Below are 23,859 nucleotides of genomic sequence, written 5' to 3'. Positions count from 1 at the left end.
ATTCCAAAAACATATATAATACTTGAACATTTTTGTTCTTTTTCAGATGATTTAAAATAAAACTTAGAGAACAATTCCTCTGTGGTTAAATACATCTGGTATACTTTACTTAAAATTAACTCATATTCTTAGGGATGCACATTAGTCATTAGCATACTAAGACTCTATGAATTCTTGCAGTAAAGAAACTAAATTGTTATTTTTATCCTGCACCGACCAAATGCATTTGCTTATGGATCACTTTAATGACAAAATAACTGTGAACATTTTGTCTCGCATTAGCATACCTTGGAATAATACGAAAAGCACCGAACTAAGGAAAAAGCCTCTTTCAGATGTTATCCAAAATTCTCACCTTCCTTTTTTACTTTATCCTATTCTGAGTTTGGTTTCGCCCCATTTTATATACTAGGGTGTATTCACGTTCTTATTTTGGGTCTCTTTTTCATGTTCCCAGAACATTCTTGATTTTTGTTTTTGCACCTGCTTAAAGTTCACTTCAAGTACAGTCTTTACCAATTGATTTCTATAAAGGTTTGTACTTCTCATATGTTGCCCAAAACATATATGTGGATATACACATATATTAACAGAGAGTGAGTGAGAGAGAGAGAGAGATTTATTATAAGGAATTGGGTGATGCAGTTAGGAAGCTGAGGAGTCACAGTTCTGCAGTTGGCAAACTGGAGACCCAGGAGAGCTGATGATTGGACCTTTGGTCCAATCCAAAGGTCTGAAAACCAGTAGTATAAGTCTGCAAGTCCTGGTCCAAAAGTCAGCAGTCTCAAGACCCGAGAAGAGCTTATGTTTCAGTTTGAATCTGAAGGCAGGAGGAGACTGACGTACCAGATCAATAGTCAGGCAGGAGGAGTTCCCTCTTAGACTTTTTGTTCTATTCAGGTCTTCAATTGATTGAAGGAGGCCCACATACATTAGGGACAATCTGCTTTACTCAGTGTACTGATTCAAATGTTAATCTCATCCAGAAACAGCTTCACAGACACACCCAGAACAACGTTTGACCAAATGTCTGGGCACCCCATGGCCCAGTCACGTTGGTAAATAAAAACCGTCACATCCACAAAATACCTTCTGTTTGTCAGACCAGTGGCTTTATTTCCAGTTTAAATCATTGGCCTGTTTCAATGTTCAAGCTGCTTTGGTGGGCATAATCCTTTTCCTTCTAATTTTTAAAAAAATATTCCCCTATGGCCAAGATGTTGTGGTTCTTTTCATGAGACAAAATTAAACATTTTCTCAAACTCCAGAATTTAGAAAGTGACTTTTACCTTTTATAACTTCATATATTGTAAGTTATACATATATGGGAGCAGAACCAAAATTTGGGGAAGACCAGCTCTATTCTTGACACCACTACTTTGCTGGGAATCTCACTGAGTGATTTGGAGCCCTTTGTTTCATTGACACATTAGCACACTGTTAAGAGATTTGAGAAATCTACGCATATCAACTTGGCCTCTAGCATGTTAGAGTCCAAGTTCTTGTTGCTATGGAGACTGACAGAAAAGCATCTTCTTTTCCGACACGATTGTGTTTGCATCACATTTCATAATTGGATCATAGATCATGTTCTTTAAAAATAGCTATTCCAGTTTTCTCCCTAGATCCACTATTTTCCTAAGGCTTTAAAGCATCATTTTATAATAGTCACTAAGACTATACATCCAATTTCAAATTGTGTTTTGTAACATCGACATCCTTTAACTTGTTTTAATATCTTTTAAATTTCTCATTTGCAACTTCCTCAAAAAAGTCTAGTAACTTTCTCTGAAATATTGAAGAGTCCCATTATTCTCAGATAGGCATTGTTACAGGGTAAAGTATACTGAGGTAAAAAACAAACTCCAGATCGCATTGGTTCAAATTTATTTCTTGTTCAGCCAAACGCCTAATATTAGTTAGCTTGAGGGGGCACCACTACCTGGAATGTCATTGATTAGCTATGTTCCATTTGAAGAGCAGAGCACAGACAATTGTTTTGGCTCAAAAGATATACACATCATTTCTGTTTATATTGCATTAACTAGAACTAATTCCATTGGTACAATTAATTTCAAGAGATAAAAAAGTATAATTTTCTGTGTACTCCAGAAGTAACAGAAAACTAGATACTAGCAAGCACTAGTAATATCTACCACAGCACCCAAACATTAATAGGAAAATTTTGTCTCCTCTTTCCTTTGCTTAAGATTGAATGCCAATATATCCCCAATTAAATGTGTCATACAATAACCAAGCAAACACATACAGGTAATGAAATGTTTTCTGCTGAAAAACAGAGAATCTCAGTTGTTTTCTAGGTTACATTTGAGAAAGCTACCAGATAAGTTTTAAATTTGTGTCACTAGATCAGTGAAGCCTCTTTCAGTCAAATAAATAGAATAATAATAACAGGTTGTTCTTTAATTAAGAGTTGCTTTACTTAGATAAACAACAAGGACCTACTATGCAGCACAGGGAACTAAATTCAATATCTTGTAATAACCTATAATGGAAAAGAATCTGAAAAAGATTATATAAATATATACGTATGTATAACTGAATCACTTTGCTGTACACCTGAGACTAACACAACATTGCAAATCAACTATACTTCAGTTAAAAGAAAGAGTTGCTTTACTACTTTCCTAAATGGCTATGAAAACTCAGGGTTCTATCAGAAATTCACACAAGGAAACCTACATGAGTAATATACTCTATGGTAAATTTATTCTTTAGTCCTCTGAATTGGTGTTATCATTATATCTTTTCATCGATGGTTGATTCAACTGAAACACACTGATAGAATTGCCAGACCATCCCAATATCTGACTGTACAGTCTCTTTTCTTCCTCATCATGATCACGAATAGTACTTGACCATCAATTCTCGAAAGCAAGACATAAGCAAAGGCTATATACTTCTCTTTTTGACATAGAAAAACAAAGTCCATTTAAACTGCTGGCAAAACCATTATGCTTTTTTATTTTAATACATATGTATTGTTGATATTAGTCTTGCATTTTGTGGACACAGGTTTCTAAACTGGAATATATCCAACTAATTAATGATTTGTAGGACACTTTTTGATTATCTTCCAGTTCTCAAGCCTCTAGGCAGATTTGTAGCTCTCATGAGAGTTTTACTGATAATAAATAAGTAGATTAATTAAAATAAACCCTCAAGAATAGTGAGACTCTCTCAAAAGAAAAAAAAAATACGCCACTCAAAAGCTTGTCCTGGGGCTTCCCTGGTGGCGCGGTGGTTGGGAGTCTGCCTGCCAATGCAGGGGACATGGGTTTGGGCCCTTGTCCAGGAGGATCCCACATGCCGCGGAGCGGCTAGGCCCATGCGCCACAACTGCTGGGTCTGCACTCTAGAGCCTGCCAGCCGCAACTGCTGAGCCCGTGTGCCACAACTGATGAGGCCCACGTGCCTAGAGCCCATGCTCCGCAACAAGTCACTGCAACTAGAGAAAGCCCCCCCACAGCAGCGAAGACCCAATGCAGCCTAAAATAAAATAAAATAATAATTAAAAAAAAAAAAAAAGCTTGTCCTGTGAGGTGTAGACTTTAAATGCATGTAACTTTTGGAGATCAACTATTTTTGTCCTCTTTGCCTGGGAGTATTTATATATGGGCCTCTTCTCATCTTTGAATAGAGGGACTAAATGGATATGACAGTTATGTGTCCAAGTGAGACCAATGCCACATTCCAAATGAGCAATTTGCGATGAGTTGAATAAAAGGAGTATTTACAGGAGTTAGTAGAGTGTAGGGAAACCACAAAGGATGGAACAGCCCCTCCCACTCTGGGGCAGTGTCAACAGAAGTTCACTACCACTCCTTGGTCTGCGGGGCCAGAATAGAGAATGATTACAGAATCTTGAGTCAGAGAAAGCTGGATGGAGAAAGCTACGTGACAGGAGCCATGATCTTTCGTTGGTACTTTCTGTGACCTGCCCACCTCAACCCTGCAGGGAAGCAGCCAGAGGAACACATGCCCTGACCTCCCTCTCCTGCCTCCCTCTGATTTGATGGTGTTTTTCAATGACCAAACCCAGCCAGAAGCCAATGAGCCTATTGATGGAGATCATACAAGCCAGCCTCCAAGGGGCAGAGTTGGTTGGAAAGTGGATCTATTTTAGAGATACAAATGGAAATATTTAGTAAAATGAGTTACTATGTATACAAACAAGTATAGGAAAATTCAAAGGAAATTAAACCATTGGTTATTAATTATTCATTCCTAGAAATTAGCCAGTTGCTGGTAGCTAGTTATTAACTGCCCACTACCTGATAGTTTCAGAATTACTGGTTATTTTTTAAAAACGGACAAGGGTAATCAACCCCATACCTCCTAAAAGTTTGTAAGTTGATGCAATCTTTCAAAAACATTTAGCTCTGCCATCTTTCATTTCATTGTTAGGAAAATTAAGTTCAATAATTAATCCAATCCAACAACTACGAATGACGTTGGAACTTTTTTTTAGGATCCTAGAGTTGGAAAGGTTGGCCGAAGCCTTTTTCTTTCCTATCCTCTCCCTGCTAACATGAATTTCCCCTTTTAAAAATGAGAACACCACAGATCTTTCAAAAGGGCTCCAATTCCTTTAACATCCATTCTACCTCCAATCTCCTGTGAATCTCCTTGACTCTTCCACAATGAATCCCATTTCCAAAGTCCCTTTTCTGCACTTCAACACCTGCTTTCCAACCTTGCCATTCAGCATTTGGTTTTATAAAGTTTTATATTATTTTCATGTGCACATTTCTTCCTTCCCCCAAATAGAGCACATGACTCCTAAAAACTTGGATTACATCACCAAAAGAATTCTGTGAGTTGCCTCAAAATTATTCTTGTTATTTTTAAAGTATTCAGACTTTACTGAAGTGCAATAGAGAATGCTCCGTATCTCAAGTAACTCAATGTTCAGAACTAGAAAATAAATAAACATGAACTTGGGGAGGCTTGGATTTTTTCCAGTCTTCTTACTAGAGAACAATAAGGCACCTAGAGAAATGAGGACCAACACTTTCCATTCACTTGTGCACAATTAGAAATGAACACAGGGCTTCCCTGGTGGCGCAGTGGTTGAGAGTCCACCTGCCGATGCAGGGGACACAGGTTCATACCCCGGTCCGGGAAGATCCCACATGCCGTGGAGCAGCTGGGCCCATGAGCCATGGCCGCTGAGCCTGCGCGTCCAGAGCCTGTGCTCCGCAACGGGAGAGGCCACAACAGTGAGAGGCCCGCATACCGCAAAAAAAAGTAAAACAAAATAAAGGGTAAAAGAATTGTCCTGAAACAAATAATTATGCAACTTTACCTTCATACTGTTATAGTTTCATAATGTGGTAGAATCATGAAATCTGAGAATTGAGAGCTATCTTAGAGGACACCTACTCTGACTTTTCACCCAATGTGAGAATTTTCTTTCTGAGGTTACTGGCAAGAAATTATTTTACCTGAATATTTTCTGTAGTAAGAATCTCACCATGCTCTAGAGAAATCTATGGCAATGCTTCCCAGACCTGGTTGTGCTTTCAAATTCTCTGGGAATATATTTTTTACATGATTATAAATATGTTTAATAAATTAATATGTAAAATAATGAATAAATATTTTTTAAATTACCTTTCCTGTAGCCCATCGTGGACTGACTCTCAGAACCCCTAGAGTTGGCACTGGGCATCTCTATTTTTAAAAATTCTCCAAATGTTCCTAATGACAGCAAACCATGCAGACAGTGGCTGACTTCTTTTCTCAATTGCTTTAGCTATTAGAAACCTCTTCGCTATATTTAGCTGATATAACTCTGTAAAACCTGTTATTCATTTTTCCTACTTCTTTTGCTCTTGATTAGAACAGAAAAAGCCACCTGACTGATCTTTTTTAACGAAATACTTTAGATTTTGAAGGTAGCTAATCTCTCTCTTCCTCCCCACCCTGTAGCATATTTTCTCCTTCTATAAATGTTCTCTCTTCCTTGAAACTTTACTCAAGTGATGTGAGATCCAGTCTCTTCATCATAATCAACTTCTTTTGCCTCTGCCCCGCCTCTTAACCCAGTTTCTCAAGGACAATGACAAATGACCCCAGTGTCCTACAGATGATACTTCCAGCACAGAGGCTATTGTCTGTCATAATGTTTCAGCTTATAAAAGCACCTCAAGGTCTTGTATTCCTTCTCTCTGTTCAGAAACCTCTTTCGCAAGACATCTGCGTGGGCAACTCTCTTCCCTCTCTCAAGTCTATCCTCAAATGTCAGCTTCCCAATGAGTTCCTCCTTGACCAGCCTTTTTAAAATAGCAGCCCCCTCTCCCCAAATTTACTTCCAAATTTGTTTTCCCTCAAAATCCTATCAAACCCCTACTACACCACATGGTTTATTTATCTACATTTTCATTGTCTCTACCCCCGCCCCCCATTAGAAAGTCAGTTCTAGGAGGACAAGAATCTTTATCTGCTTTTCCCTTTGTTATCGATTGGCACATGGTAGACACATACTTATGGCTGATGAATGAATAAAAGATGCTTGGATTATGCATTATGTCCATTTTAACCATTAAGCATTAGGACATTGAATAGAAGAGGGAAATGGGATTTCAGTTTTGAGTTTGAAGAGACTTTAGAGATCCTGATATGGATATGCTGCTATTGCAGATAAGTAAACTGAGGTCCAGAGAAAATCATACATGCAGCAAGTGACTTGGAAACAAAACCTCAGTCCAGCCCAGGAGGGTTAGCTTTCCAAGCAGACCATCCTTGGTCTCTGTTGAAAAGATTTCCTCTCTGAAATATCAGAAGCCTACCTCAAGATGTGAGCCTTTGAGTCCTTAAATTGGCCGGATAGATACTTAGATCTAAGGCTTGATTAAACAGTGGACAGATAATTTTAGTATAGGATAATTTCAGAAAGAGCTTTTCAAGAAAGCCTGATAAAATATACTATATGTTTATTCAAGGGGAATTTATTGATTTCCCATATATTTTCCCATATATGTTTCCCATGCATGACTATTGCACATGTTAGCATTTTCAAATCTTAAAACAAACAAAAAAAGGAGTGCATAGTAAAGCAAGTAAAATGATAAAGAGTGTTAAGGAGAGACAGGGGCTTGGGAAATTCACTGGTAATTTACTGACCTTTTCAATGTATTTTTAAAATCAAATCAAATCATTGGTACAAGATACCGTTACTACAGTCCTGTGCTGGCCTCAGCTGGTGATCTGCAAGTTCACTTTCTAAACTGAATCTCCTTAGCCTTGGAGATGAAGAGTTGTGTTCAAATAACATTTATTAAAGAGTTTCTTAGGGAAATACATGTTTCTGTTTAAAGCTACAGTACCAGAAACTTGATGGGGGAAGGTGTCTGTCAGTGATTAAAAGAAGAATCTTTCTAGAGCCCTGACACACACTTTAGGTACCATGGCTCCATGAAAGTGTTCTTCTAGACCTCGCTGGGTCGGTCTTTCTCACTGCGACCCTCATTGCTCAGCTGCTCCGAAAGTAAAGTAAAGTAAAAAATTACTGCATTAATTCAGTAAGAACCTAACCTCTTGGCAGGCTTTTTTGGCTATTGATTGGCAGTGGTTAAAAATGGGTCATTGAAATGTACAATAACAAAAGATAAAGAAGAAACAATTGATGAAAATTAGTTCTTTTTTTGCGGTATGCGAGCCTCTCACTGTTGTAGCCTCTCCCGTTGTGGAGCACAGGCTCTAGACGCGTAGGCTCAGCCACTCTGCAGCATGTGGGATCCTCCCGGACCGGGGCACGAACCCGTGTCCCCTGCATCAGCAGGCGGACTCTCAACCACTGCGCCACCAGGGAAGCCCCACACAAGTTTTTTGATTTCCCAGTCTATATAAAACTTTTGTTTGCACTATACTGTAGTCTGTTAAGTGTGCAATAGCATTATGTCTAAGAAAAAGAATGTACGTGCCTTAATTTTAAAACATACTTTATTGCTAAAAAATGCTAACCATTATCTGACAATGCAGGGTTGCCACAAATCTTCAATTTGTAAAACAAAACAAACAACAAAAAACACTATATCCATGAAGCATGGTAAAGCAGACTGCAGTAAAATATGTATGCCTATAATTATGGCATATCCTAATTATATCATTCTCTGTACCTCAGTAACCAGAATTCACAGTGTAGAATAAAGGAGATACAAATATAATATGGAAAAACGTTAAGAACCCTATAGTCCTGAAATGGAATTAGGAACACTAGTGTGAACTGATGTACTATCATAAACATGCATACATCTCCACGCTCTTTTAACAGAAAAGGAATAAAAACAGTGGCTAGCCCAATAACAGTAAATATTTCTGTGCCTCAAGTATGGTCTTGAAATACAATTTCCCACTGAAGGAAACCAGAGTTTCTTGTATGAATGGCTGTTTCCAATTCTGGGGCATGAAATATACATGATGAGTCTGGAACACCTTTGTGTTCAGAGCACAGCAAGAAAGCTATCAAACCCTGTTAGTATGATGTTGAAAGAACTCAGGAGCCACTATGAAGAGTCTCCCAGTGGCCAAAGATGGGATAATTTGAGCTTCAGTAAAGGTAAGAAATACAATGGATTAAAACACAGAAAATAGATAATAAATGCTCCAAGATGGCAGCACAGAAAGCACCTGAATTTCCCTCCTCCAATGGATGATGCACGGTATGTACAGCTACACACAGAATATTTCCCTCTGAGAGAATACAGAAACTAGCTGGGTGACTCCTACCCAGCAGGTGAATGAAAAAATGCCCATAGGGAAACAGGTAGGGGCTGCTGAGACACACTTTTGTGTCACACATAAACCCCATCCCTGACATAGCATCAGGCGATCAGGAGGGAACCCCCAACTTGCAGCTTCTCCCTGAGACTGAAGGGTTTGGACCACGCATCTAGTGCCCGCAACTTGTAAGGTTCCTACCTGAGGGATGGGCCCCCCAAACACCTAGCTCTGTAAGCCAATGGGGCTTGTGTTCAGAAGCCCCACGGGACTATAGTAAACAAAGAAGCAGTTTTTAAAGAGCGCAGAAGCACCCCCATGGCTATATACCCAGGCTCAGCAAAAACGTCCATCTCTCAGTTTCTCCCTCAAAGGGATTGGACTGCATACTTTCCCAGCTGCTGCCTGGGTGTCCGTTTCTAATCCGCCTGCAGCTAGGTGCTCACTGGCATCGTCTGCTTTGAGACACGGCCAAGTTTCAAATTCAGGGAGCCGCTAAGAACAAAGACCCTAAACCCTCAATGTGCCACCAAAAATCTGTTAGAACTAATAAACGAATTCAGTAAAGTTGCAGGGTACAAAGTCAACGTACCCAAATCCTTTGCATTTCTATGGACTAACAATGAACTATCAGAAAGAGAAGTTAAGAAAACTGCCCCACTTACAATAGTATAAATAGAATAGAATACCTAGGAATGAAGTTAACCAAGGAGCTACAAGACTTGTATACAGAAAACTACAAAACAGTGTTGAAAGAAGATCTAAACAAATGAAAAACTCCAACTCTGAACTTGCCAAAGGAACTGAAAGAAGTGGGTTAGACTCAATTTTAAGCTCTTACTGAAAGATCAGTATATGAAGAGTTAACCAAAGGGACTAGATCCATAAGAATAGGAGCTATATCCATAAGACTAGGAATTATTGATCTGACTCTGAGAGCTGGAACCAAGAGTACCATGAGTCCTGTATATGTTAGATCTTGACAAGCACTGCCCTATGCAATTGGTATTCTGAAAGGAGACAGACTTTTGTCTGGTGTTCATGATAGCGGTGAGGATCCCTTAGCCAGAAAGCAGTTCAGACACTAATCAAACTTTGTCACAGGAAGCAGGAATGAAGACGAGGAAAGCAAAGGGTTGATAAATAATGGATTAGCATAGTACAGCTAAAGTGATACAGCTGTGTCCAATGACCTGAGCTTGCAGAAATTCAGTGAAAACACTGGAGTAACTACTCTCAAGACCATAATTGGTCATTTTGTATTGGTCATGCTAGACTTGTATTCTTCTCTTATTATAATTTGAGAGGCATCAGATGCACCTGCAAAAGCAAAGCCCTTGGTACTATTCCTGTGTGACCTCAGATAAGCCACTTCATCCCCCAACATTCTAGTCTCTCCAGCTGTAGGCAAAGATTTATAACTTTCATCAGTAATGGGCCTGAGATCTTCATTTGTCTGAAATTTATGCAAGTGCCGAGTATGGTTATTATTTTAGCTGACAAATAAAAAGACTGTCACTTGTTTTTGAATGCTTTGTGAAGCAAAAGACGCAAGGATAAAATTATGCCGATCGTCTTTTTTGTTTTGCCTGCTGATGGAATTTGATTGAACTTGTCTGAATCTCATGATAAATATGCAACATAACAAAGGATTAAATGAAAGACCATTTAATTACCTGAATCAGAGTTTGTAAAAATGTATATGTGTTCATGGCGGGGGAGAGGATTGGTGTAATTAGTATCCCTGAATTTAGAAAAATTGTGTCTGGCAGGAAAATGTGTACACGTTTGGCAAAAACTGAGTGACAGGTCAAGAACTCCTCAAGCTAAGAAGATTATATCAACAGATGCATTCCCCATCTGCTCACTGAATGCACAGAAATGGAAATCACATTTTTTCCCTATCAACTGAAGTTTCGGTTATACCCAGAGTCCATGAATCATACCATACCAATAGCTAAGATTGAGAAATGTAAAATGAGAATAATAGAAGACGAAAGGAAGCTATTTTCTATGTGAAATGAAAGATATTGTCAAAAACACATTCTGGGCTTCATTATGAAACTCACACTCCTGTTTGCAAAAGGCACAATCCAAAGACACACTAAAAAAGCAAATCTGTGCTTGTACCAAAATGCATGTATAAAAGCTGGCCATGCAAGTGTTATTGGGACCACAGGTCACCAACATCACAGATGGATTCTTTAAACCATATAATAACACAGTGTTTTGAAAATCTCCTATTTTGAAGTGGTGGGGACTTCCATGAACACCGAGATCATATGAAACATTCTTCCCTGCTAGATGCATAGTGATACTTACTTCCGTGTCCTGCAGTGCTCTTTAGGGGAGATTGAAGAAAGTTCTTCAAGTTCAAATGAAAATAACAAACTCATAGTAAGAAATTAGCCATGAAATTTAACATTTATTAAATTACTCATCTATCAACAAACATTTATAGATGGCAGGATGTGTGTAAGGCCTTAAGCTACTATAAAAACGAGAAAGACCACAGTACCTACACCCACCCCTGCCCCACATTGGTCCTTACTCAATTCTTACCAACACCAAGCTGCACATCATTCTATTTTGACTCACTCATCCTTTATAGAAAAGTCTTAATCCATCTGACTGCAATTTCTCAAACCTTAGACTTAAGGATACAGGATACAGGATCTCCATCAAAATTTTTCAAAAGCTCTGGCTATTACTCTTACTGTTTGCTACTGGAAAGATCCACATAAGGCAATGCTAAAACGTGGAGACTCTGTTTCTTCCAATATTAATTATGTAAAAGTGTTAACAGGAATAGTTTGCCTCTCCATGCTGAGGCTGGAGAGGAGTTACAGAGATAACTGGCTTTTATTTTCTTTGGGCTCCGTGTGTCCCGGGTTTGTATTCCCTACCACCAAGTTTCAACTAAGCTTAATGCCTGTGTTGCATTATCAAATCCAGACACCTGAAATTCTGACATAATACCAATCCTGTGGGGAATAAACTTTAACATCCATCATATTATTTAATCGTCACAACAAAGCCCTTGTTGAAATATGACTCAGGAGAATGAGAAGTACTGTCACAGGAATGAAACAAATTAAACGTGAAAGGAGAAGCCCAGGTACTCTGGAAATGTAGGCGACAGTGATTTATTTCTGCACCAAACAGAAGTTCAGAGGAAACCTGGATACGGCAGAAATAGAAAAAGTGTGGCACTTTGCGATTCCCTTCTTAGCGGTATGGTAAGATCAGTGGGTGGATTATCATGGACAGTTGACAAGTCAGTTGTCACACACGTGTTTCTATTCATGATGGGAGATGCTGCTCCAAAGAGTGAACACACTGCCTGGAAACCTAAACAGCTAATGACTTGTCGGTTAAATGCATGGTGTTGGGAGAACAGAGAAGGGAATAGTCTTTAGATGCTCCAAAGTTTTGGCTAGAACACTGAATTACTTGGATACACAGATGGTGTTTTCATCACATCTTCCTCCTAACAGTTGGGACTTCGGAAGGGCTAGAGAAATCTTGGATGTGAACAATTGCCTACACAGATGGTAATGGTGAACTGGTTTGGCTAACAGTTTTAAATTCCAGACCGATGGATTCCTATCTACTGAAGAATGAGAAGGGAGAGGGAAAAAAACGGGTAAAGAAAGTGTAACTTAATACACAAGTAAAAGAATAATGTGTATTAAGTTGTGCTTTCTTTATCTACTATATATGGAAGTAGAAATAATCAGAAGGCCACATCTAAAATAGCCATGAAGGGACTTCCCTTGTGGCTCAGTGGTTAAGAATCCACCTGCCAATGCAGAGGGATACGAGTTCGAGCCCTGGTCCGGGAAGACTCCACATGCCGCGGAGCAACTAAGCTCGTGCGCCACATCTACTGAGCCTCCGCTCTAGAGCATGCGTGCCACAACTACTGAAGCAGGTGTGCCTAGAGCCTAAGCTCCACAACAAGAGAAGCCACCACAATGAGAAGCCTGCGCACCACAACTAAGAGTAGCCCCCGCTCGCCTCAACTAGAGAAAGCCCACGCGCAGCAACGAAGTCCCAATGCAGCCAAAAATTAATTAATTAATTAATTAAAATAAATAAATAAAATAGCCATGAAGGGTGGCAACTAGGGATGCAAAAAACTTTGCCAAATTTCAGCTGATAAAACAACTCTGACTAACTTAATTGAATATGTCACTTGGCACTCACCATGTACTCATGAGATATGGGAGTCAGTAAACGGGAAATTTCCCCAGGGAATCAAAACTACCCATGGAAATCAAGTTTATGCTGGGACAAGTTACAGAGCAGCAAGATAAATAGCAGAAGTCTTGGCCAAAAGAGACCTATATCTACAGTTATGAAGGAAACACATTAAAATAAAAGGGATTCTTAGTGGCGGAAATACCACCTGCTCTTTCAAACTGGGAAACACCCAAGGATTTGATTCAGGAAATTTATATGCAAAACTTTAACAGTCACAATACCTACTTTTAACATATTTACTTGGGGTGAAGAGCACGAGTTACAGATTTCCCAACATAATTTTGTAGTAGGAATCTTTCCCCCATGATGTTTATGGTAAAATCATGAGATAACATAAAATAAAAAAAAAAAAAAAATTGAAAGCAATATGAGTACCAAGCCCTTCAAAATGGCAGGAATTGCATTCTTTTATACATTCAAGATTTACTGAGTGTATGTTGTATTCTAGGCATTGCCCAGAGTCCAGGAGACACTGAGGTAAATAATAACTTCTACCCGCATGGAACTCAGAGCCTGGTTGGGACAGACAGTCCTATCGATGCTCAAACTGCTCTTTGAGTATCAATGAGCTGTCAGGAAAAAGCTCTTCAGAGGAAATGAGGGATTTGATGTTTGAAGGGAGAGAAACTTACCAGGCAGAAAAGGGGCCGAGGAGAAGAGACCCCAGTCAGAGGTACAGCCTTCACATGGGCAGTGTGATGTGACCCCCACTGTATTCAGACTGATGGTATGCAAAGGGGAAAATGCAGGAAACGGACCATTAAAAAAACCAAGTGGGAGTGCTATTCACAATAGCCAAGACATGGAAGCAACCCAAACGTCGACAGATGAATGGTTAAAGAAGGTGTGGTACATATATACAATGGAATACTACTCAGCCATAAAAAAGAATGAAATAACACCATATGCACCAACATGGATGGACCTAGAGATGATCATACTAAGTGAAGTCAGACAGAGAAAGATAAACATATGCTATCACTTAAATGCCAAATCCAAAAAAGTGATACAAATGAACTTATTTACAAAACAGAAATAGACCCACAGACATAGAAAACAAACTTATCATTACCAGGGGGGAAAGGGAGGGGAGGGACACATTAGGAGTTTGGTATTAACATATATACACTACTATAAAACAGGTAACCAACAAGGACCTACTGTAGAGCACAGGGAGCTCTACTCAATGTTTTGTAATCACTTATAAGGGAAAAGAATCTGAAAAAAAAAAATATATATATATAGCTGTATAATTGAATCACTTTTGTACACCTGAAACTAAAGTGACATTGTAAATCATACTTCAATTTAAAAAACTTAAATTAATGATTAAAAAAAAAACCAAGTGGGACTTGTGAAGGCTTCGTAATACCTGCTCTGTTTTCTAATATGAGTGACAGAAGACATTTAAAAAGTGTAAACAGTTGTTGAAGTAAATGGGAAAACATTGGTTCATTGGATCCAAATGATTTTTTGTTTTTATTGACCTATCTCTGCAGCATTCTGGGTTTATGTTGTATTTTGAAGACATCTCTTTAAGTGGACAGACAGTGCCTTGTTCATAAGGTAGTTCCAACAACCTTTTTTAGCAAATGCCCATCTTCTTAACTGTGCTGTGAAAAAGCATTGAATCCCACCCCCCTTAGAAAGTAGAGACTTTGCATTCTCTGCTTTCTACATTTGATTAAGAATAAAGCCTTTTGTGTTTTAGAATGAATTTGTCAGCAAGACGAGCAGAAAGCAGTAAACAAAAGTGCTGTGAAGCTTTACTCTCTGTGGCAGTATGTTATTACCTTCAGTGAGAACAGAGTCTCTACCCTCAGGAGATGCCATCTCTCCTGTGGCAGCTGGCTTTGCCCTTACAAAGGGAGCGATCCCTTACCTACTAAGGATTAATTCCCTATGCAGCTTTAATAAGGGGCAGGGGTGTGTCCCCAGTGCCACAGTGACAGAAGTCTTCCCTGATGTAAATTGAACATTACCCTCTAGAGCTGAAGAAAGCTCTATTTCCTTGGGTTCTTTACTCCGCTTAGTTCAAGCTAATATAGTAATTTTTTTTTTCTGAAAATGTTAATGCTATTTACATTCCTGGAGCTAGTCAAGACTCTGGAGTCCCATTCAAAGTTCATGGCCTCAAAGTTATGGTAAATGCTCAGGAAAAGTTCAGTGCCACGAACGTGGCCTTGGAAAGGTAGTTCAACCATAGAAAAATATCTGTTTCTTTTGAAAACTAGAAAAAAATAGTTCATCAGCAATATGTCTATTAACATATTTCCCACTTCCAGATTTTCCCTTATTACAAACCCTTTTCTTTTTAAAAGCATATGTTGTCTTTTATTTATTTATTTATTTATTTATTTATTTATGGCTGCGTTGGGTCTTCGTTGCTGTGCGCAGGTTTTCTCTAGTTGCGGCGAGCAGGGGCTACTCTTCATTGCAGACTTCTCCTTGCGGTGGCTTCTCTTGCTGTGGAGCACGGGCTCTAGGCGCACAGGCTCAGTAGTAGTGGCTTGCGTGCTCTAGAGCGCAGGCTCAGTAGTTGTGGCACACGGGCTTAGTTGCTCCGTGGCCTATGGGATCTTCCCGGACCAGGGCTCGAACCCGTGTCCCTGGCATTGGCAGGCAGATTCTTAACCACCGGCCTGCCAGGGACTTCCCTGTACAAACATTTTTGGTCTTGTTCCATTCATATAATTTGCTGTGAAGAAATTTTACTGTCACCTATTTTTTTAGAGATACTATTTACTTATTTGATGTTGAATTACCATTTCAGACAACTTTTTTATAAATTTTATTTTTAAATACAATGTATTAGTTTCAGGTGTACAGCAAAGTGATTCAGTTTTACATATACATATATGTATATGTGTGTGTGTGTGTGTGTGTGTATATATATATATATATAGAGAGAGAGAGAGAGAGAGAGAGAGTCTTTTTCAGATTCTTTTCCTTTATAGGTTATTGTAAGATATTGAGTATAGTTCCCTGTGCTATACAGTAGGCCCTTGTTGTTGATTTTATATACGGTAGTGTGTATACGTTAATCCCAAGCTCCTAATTTATCCCTCCCCCCCATCCTTCCCCTTTGGTAACCATAAGTTTGTTTTCTATGTCTGTGAGTCTGTTTCTGTTTTGTGTATAAGTTGGAGCTAGAGACTATCATACTAAGTGAAGTAAGTCAGACAAAGTCAAATATCATACGACATTGCTTATATGTGAAAAAAAAAAAATGAACCCATTGCAGACAACTTTTACACGAGGCTCCTTTTTGTATCATCTGTGCTCTTCACAAACTCTGACCACATTGGCAAAAATCTCTCAACTCTTAGGCAATGTCTTCTCTAATATACCGTAATAGAGCACCAAAACTAGAAGGCTCGAATTCCAGACCAACAACTGTCATTCATGAAATAAGAGACCTTAAAATGTCATTTAACCTCTGGGCCTTAGTGTCCCCACTTTACAGGTGCGTCCCTGCTGATCTTAGTGTTGTTTGTAGATCCAATAGGGAGAACGGACCTAAAAGCTTGTTGTATTATAAATGTACTCATTTATTGGATAAAATAATTGTTGCTGTGTCTAAAATGCAAAGTTGCGCTTCAAAGATTTTGTCTTTATTCAATGCTAAGGCTGACTGAAAGCATTCTTACTGGGAGCTGAACCCTGGTGAACTTGATACAGGCATTAACTTAGACCACCTACAGGAAGGGGACGGTGAATATATCCTTCAAACATCTCATTTAGTACCAACTTTCTCTTCTGAAATTTTGATAGAAGGGCTAATCAACTCAAGATAGAACCCTTGGGTGCATGTCTGCTGTGCTGAGATCCAGAGATGATTTGTGTCACCCGTGTACTTTAGAATTGAGTTTTGGCAAGTTCTGAAATTGACAACCTGCAGTGAAAATTTCAAAACACATAGACTCTTTCTCAGATTCACTGTTTCACTTCTTAAATGTGAGTCTCAGAGATATCTTTTTCTCGCCAAAAATTTTAGATCTGCTGAAAAGCCTGGGCAAGTATTCGATAGGGTCCCTCGAGTTCCATGCTAGCAGCAAGGCAGAAATAGTTTTGGCCTGGCAATTTCAAGGCAGGTGTTACCAGTTGGTTGCCTGAACCGTGGAAAAACCTCCTTCTGGTCTTTTAAAAATGCCTGATTTGAATGACACTACCTCCTGATGGGCCTGCCATGGGGAATTAGTTTCAGAATGCACTTATAGGAAGTGGACTGAATGAAGTTACTGGATGAATTAGGAATGTATACTTAAATATTGAAAAAAGTCTGCCCCAAACAGCAATCTTGGTTTTGGCTTCATTGAAACTGAACTGCCCTTTTGTCTTGTTTTGTTTTGTTTTTTTTCTGATGGTATTTAGCCAGTGGGTTCAGCTGCTTATATTGGAGTTTGTGGTTCATGATAGTAAAATCAGGGCATGGGAAGTCCTTTATAAAATACAGTCTTATAGCAATGAAGGCAAAATATTACACTATGTGTTCGTGTTATGAATCTAACCAAAGACTAGAAAATATATGTGTGGCCTGCTTTCTGAAATATAGGTTTTCCTCACTTTGAAGAATAGAAACCATCCAGAAAAGCTGGATATAAGTCAATTTTCTGGTGGTCTTCCATGGTTAAAAAATGGGATGTGGTTGTTAGGAAAATAAATCCTCCGGTGAATTACAGTATTGGTTTAAGTGTAAAGCAGATAATGAAGACTCTTCAGAGGTTCTTGTGAGTTTGAGGGTCATGTCTCCCTTGAAAGTCTTATACAAACTAAATGTCTCACCTAGAAAAGTGAATAAAGAACACACTGCCCAGGGCTTCCCTGGTGGCGCAGTGGTTGAGAGTCCGCCTGCCGATGCAGGGGACACGGGTTCGTGCCCCTGGTCCGGGAAAATCCCACATGCCGCGGAGCGGCTGGGCCCGTGAGCCATGGCCGCTGAGCCTGCGCGTCCGGAGCCTGTGCTCCGCAACGGGAGAGGCTGCAACAGTGAGAGGCCCGCGTACTGCAAAAAAAAAAAAGAAAGAACACACTGCACAGTTGAGGTTGTAATTCCGTGGGGTTCCGGTTCACTGATGGACCCCAGCCCTCCAGGGTTCCCCACAGTGCTTATGTGGACGGACCCACCTTGAAGACCTTTTCGTTTCTAACTCTCATTTTGCAGCTTTCCCTTTTCTATAGACAAATCCTAGCAAGTCTGTTGTGAGTTCTTTCTTACCACCCTCCCTACCCCTGAAGGCCAGTATATCTCTGACTAAGTGTTGATCTTGACCAGAAATGGCAGGAGTGAGAGCCGTCATTTACTGGGTGTCTACCCTGGGCAGGCAGCGTGCTGAGTGCATTATATGCAACAATACTCACGTCTCCACATTGTTTTGAGGTGTCTTGGATGGTGGGTGCGCACCACGGAGCATCCCGCTAACTCAGAGGAAGGGAAGCAAAAGACACTGTCTGTATTTCAGAGATGCAAGAGATGATGGACCCACACTTCTAATTTTGTCCAGGAACCCGCAAATCACTGATTAAGAATGTCAGACTGAGACAAATAGCATATGATATCACTTATATGTGAAATCTAAAAAAATGATACAAATGAACCTATTTACAAAACAGAAATAGACTCACAGTCATAGGAAACAAATTTGTGGTTACCAAAGGGGAAACAGGGGAAATAAATTAGGAGTTTGGGACTGACATATACACACTACTGTATATAAAATAGGTAATCAACAAGGACCTACTGTATAGCACAGGGAACTCTATTCAATATTTTGTAATAACCTATAAGGGAAAAGAATCTGGAAAAGAATATATATATATATATTATATATATATATATATAGCTGAATCACTGCTGTCCACCTGAAGCATTATAAATCAACAATACTTCAATTAAAAAATGCATGTAAAATTTTTTAAAAAGAAGGCCAGACTATGTGTGTCTCTCTAGGTTCCCGCGGAATGAGAGGATGGCTTTAGATCAGGTGCTCAGCCACCCCATTCACCCTTTGGGCTTGGCTGGAGTTGGAGGTGAAGCAGCCTTCCAGACCTTCTTACTGAGAAGTCTCATTTCCCTTCCTCACTGCTCTGAAATCACTGCCGTGCTCCTCTGACTGCTGCCTTTTGCCTTGCTTTGTCCACACAGGTAACGACACTGACTCAGGAGGTGTCCCAGTTAGGTAAAGACATGAGGACTGTGATGCAGCTTCTAGAACACGTCGTGTCCCCCCAGCAGCCCGCTCGGTTTTGCTCTCTGCACACCACCTCTGTGTGTCCCTCCAGCTTACAGACCAGGATGACCTGGAGCACGCACCAACCCTGTCTACACTTGCAAGCAGGTGGAGCCGCTTATACCCAAGCCCAGCTTTGTCATGGGAATGTCACCCCCGACATATGGAGTGTGGATCCCTCCTCTGTGGGGAGCAGCCCCCAGCGAACTGGCGTTTACGAGCAAAATCCTGCAGGCGGTGAACTGTATCATTCTCCGAACCTTGATTATTCACCTGCCCGCTACCAGGTCGTCCAAGAAGGTCGTTTGCAGTTTTTAAGGTGCATCTCTCCACAGTCAGACACTACGCTGATGCCTCTGCAGTCCATCTCGGCCACCCTCTCGTCCTCTGTCTGTTCCTCCTCAGAAACATCTTTGCACCTGGTTCTCCCAAGCAGATCGGAGGAGGGCAGCTTGGGCCAAGGAGCCATGAGTTCCTTCAGTCTGGAAAACCTGCCAGGATCTTGGGACCGGGAAGGAAGGGCATCCATCACTACTGAACCCTCGGAGAACTTTCCACTGGAAGTTGTCACAAGCCCAGCAGAAGTGAAAGATACTAAAGCCATAAACGTATGATATTAGGGCATGTGAGGCAGCCGCCAGTTTCAGCTCCACCACTGCATGACAGCCCTGGTTTGCCTTTCTTGCCTCTGGCAGCATGAAGACTGGGCAAGGCTGGGAGACCTGTGGAAGAGAGGGTCCGGGGAAAGGCAGAACCACCTCCAGACTGTAGCAGACACTTCCTGGATCCTAGAAACAAAATAGGAACATTTTCCTGTACAGGCATTAACTTCCTGGTCTGTTTGACAGACTTTGGTAAAAGTCCAAAGACCCTGAGGGTCTGAGCAGCTAGATGTCCCAGACAGAGAATGTGTGGATTCATTTTGTCCTAGGTGGCTTTTGTGAAGTGCAGCAAAGTTTTTCCTGAGTGCCTGTGTGTCACTCCTGAACAGTATCCGTAGGACTGTGGGCCCTGGGAGTGCACAGCTCTTGCTGATCTATTTTTCAAATGCAGAAGGCAAAGGGACACTTATCACTGCATGTCATCTCCTAGACAATCAGTCACACAGAGCTGGTGGCCAGTGGTCAGCTATTGCACGTTATTTGCCATGTAAATGAATATGTCTTTATTTATCAAAAAAAAAGAGACGCTATTTTTATATCCTTGGTATGAAATATGTATTTAAACTATTTAAATTATTTATAAAGAAATGAATGTTTTCATTTTGGTAAAAAAAAAAAAGCTTGCCGTTTTAACAAGAAACGCACTACTGTTATGTATAGTAGATTAAAACTTATTATTCAGAGGATGTAGTTTCGAAAGGAAGCCCCCCATTTATCTGCATGCAGTTTGCAACAAATGTATCCTCACACTTCTGGATTACAAAAGAAAAGTGAGGTCATATTTCATTAATGAAGTAAAAACCTGGACTGAGTGTCTGGCATGGTAGGGGGAGGGGGGGAGTCCACCTGGTCTCTGGGGACTCAGGTATCAACCTGAACTGAGGCTGCCCCCTCTGTGCCTGTGTAAATATCTCTCCTCCAGCCATCTTACTTCGTGGTTCTGGAACCCAAAACTGGTCTGGGGAATATGAGATCGCAACTACATTGAGCTCTTTTGGCCTCAAAACGAGGAAGAAAACCTTGGGTGTATCCTTCCTCTGTGCTGTTCTTTCAGGAGCGCTTGCGCAGACCGGTGAAAATTCCAAAATGAAGCCGCGACTTCAGAGTTCCGATTTGTGAGAGGGATGCCAGCTTGCTTTGGATCAGCGCTTTAATTATTTTTCTTTAAAGCACTCAACATTGCTGTAAGTTATGCAGAGCAGGCGTTTTCATTCTCATGTTGCAGAGGTAAAATTAATAAAGCCCCAGCAATTACACAGCTAGGGAGTTAGAGACAGTCTAGAACCTATAGTGCTTTCTACATCTCAGCCAATACCCAAATTCAGATGCTGGCGTGGTAATGATATAAACGCCTTCACTTCAGGTTTATTGTATGTTTAAGAACATTTCAGGGCTCATCATCCCAGATGTTCTTAGAAAACATATTGAATTCACATTCTGGAGTCACCCTGTTCTTATTTCCCACCACAAAGCATAAGCAATTTGAAAACTGTTATTATTAAAAACATGTACACAAAGCAAGACTTCTGGTGTGTGACTCTTATATCCTAAAATTGGCTAGAGTAGCAGAAAGAAAATAAACCTTCTCTAAGAAAAATGGCAACAGTGCATGTGTCTGAGGCAGATCACTTAAGACTCGTGTCTTCTCTTCCCCCAGGTCCAAAATTCAATCTCTCCTTACCTAAGTGAATGGGAAAATAGAGGCAAAGGCAACCTGCTGGATTTAATGTATTTATTTGTAGTCACCCTTTTTGCTTATCCTGACCTAAGTCATCATTCTAAGTACCATTCAAATAGAACTAATTGGTGTTAGTTCATGATTGTCTTTCTGGCAAACTAGCACTACCATTACTGATGCTAATAATGATGACTGACATTCTGGTTTTTGAGTACTATGTACCAACACGTGTTTAGGAATTAACACATGTTATGTTTCCTTACCTAGTAGTCAAACAATGCTAAAAGTTACTTGTTATTATTTTATCCCCATTTTGTAAATGAATAATTGGGACACAGATTCTTTAACTTGCCCAAATCCCACTGTTTTCAGTAATAGCCCCAATACCCCCGTGACCACTCTGGGTACCCCTCCCTTCATGTCCAAATCCATTCTTGCTGCCTTTTGCACTGTACTAGTAATTAATTTCCTTTGAAATCAATGAATAAAGTAAAATAAAATATTTTTTTAAAGCATACATATGGGATAAAGTAGTCAAGCTCCAAGGATTTGGGAAATTCGTGGTGAAATGCCTGGAAACATGTCCATATTTTTCCAGCTGGTTACCTTCTTTGTACCTACTCCTGAGAGCTGACTTCAGTGGCTCTAAGAACCAGATGCCCACGCTGGCCAGGTCTGCAACTAGACAGGAATGAGCAAGCAGCTGGGAGAACTGGGGGTCCCCATTGATTCTTCCAAAATGGCACCTGCCTCATGTGAATCAGCCTCACCTTCTTCCTTATTAACCTTTCCCCTCGTCAACCATTATGCTGACAGACAGGACTCTCCCATATGCAGAGCAGCTCAGAATGACATGTTTTGGGTTTTTCTTTGTCTGTTTATGTGTGTTGTGATATTATCCTAGGAAATGAGAATTCCAAGTTCTAGGTGTTTGATTTTCTAAACACTGTTGCTATACAAATAGCAGAGGCCCTTGCAGTCTGCTCAGAGATACATTTTTGTATCCCTACAGTTTCCTCACCTCCCCACTGTCCCCTAAAGAAGCAAAACAGAGATCTAGAGGGAAGAGAAACACTTAAGTTCTTGGTCAAGTATATTTTCTTAAAAATAATATTGGGGACTAAATGTTTCTGTGTAGTTCTATTTAAGAGAACCAGATAGATTACATAAGACTTTATATTGAAACAACATAAGAAGAAATTTCTGGCAATTAAAGCTACTTACAGATGGAGTTTATTGCCTTAAGAGGTGTTAAAATCAGTAACAAATTGTCCTCTCAGAGGTTGCTTAACTACTTGACAGGAATATTGTTTTCCAGAGGGCTCTATATTCAGTGTGAAATTAGCAGAATCCCTGCATCAGAATCACATAGGATAATTGTTTAAAATGCAGAAAATCTAACTTAACCCCGTCCCTTTGAATGGGGCCTGGGAATCTACCATTTAGTAAACTCCCTGGGTGACTTACATGCATTAAAGGTTAAGAAATATTGGTCTAGAATCTATAGTAATAAAAGATTGAGTCCTGGGCTTCCCTGGTGGCGCAGTGGTTGAGAGTTCGCCTGCCGATGCAGGGGACGCGGGTTCGTGCCCCGGTCCGGGAAGATCCCACATGCCTCGGAGCGGCTGGGCCCCTGAGCCATGGCCACTGAGCCTGCGCGTCCAAAAAGACTGAGTCCTAGCTAATTTATACCTAAGTGGGCTAGCACCTAAATTTTATTAAAGACAGCCCCAGGTCTATAATTGTATAACAGAGACGTTGGGTTAACCCTTGTATCAGTAGTTCTAAAATTTTAGTTTGAATAACATATTTCCAGGGGCTTTTATTAAAACAGAGATTTCAAGGCCTTGATGCCTAAGATATGGGCTGGGTCCCAAGTGATTCTGATACAGATGTTCCAGGGAACAAACTCTAGAAACATGGCCCTAAGCAGTGTAATCATCTCAATAATGAAGAGTTAGACCAACTAGACCCAAACCAATTACAGCTGACGATTGCATGCAGTACTATTTCCATATAGTTCCTAACACATCGGTGATTTTTTCATGAAAGTAATTGATCCTTTTCTCCAAGAGAGCTTTGAACATTCACTCACGGTTTCAGCTCTAATGATTGCCTACTATGTGTCATGCACCAGTACCTCCTGATTTGTGGTGGGTGTCTGAGTTTCATTTGGATTTTCTAGAAGGAAAAAAGTGAAAATGCCGTTTGAAGTCTCATAAATGGGTCAGTTCTGCTGGATAGGGAGAAGCATATTTGGATGTGACGCAAGCCAACT

At 40.2% G+C, this 23,859-nt stretch overlaps 1 protein-coding gene across 1 annotated transcript in view; it reads left to right on the top strand.

The window, feature by feature from the left end:
• KCNH8 (potassium voltage-gated channel subfamily H member 8) overlaps positions 1 to 19,855 on the top strand; it is a gene marked incomplete at its 3' end in the record, with an annotated part of 385,548 nt that extends 365,693 nt beyond the window's left edge. The window contains exon 16 of the mRNA XM_079921784.1: positions 19,157 to 19,855. Within this exon, the coding sequence (XP_079777910.1) occupies positions 19,157 to 19,855 (699 nt within the window). The remainder of the gene's footprint in view (positions 1 to 19,156) is intronic.
• Between the last annotated feature and the right edge of the window lie 4,004 nt (positions 19,856 to 23,859).

Source organism: Stenella coeruleoalba, assembly GCF_951394435.1.
Source record: "Stenella coeruleoalba genome assembly, chromosome: 5".
Classification (NCBI taxonomy): domain Eukaryota; kingdom Metazoa; phylum Chordata; class Mammalia; order Artiodactyla; family Delphinidae; genus Stenella; species Stenella coeruleoalba.
Note: the sequence above shows the minus strand (reverse complement) of the source record. Positions and strands in the feature narration are given on the sequence as shown.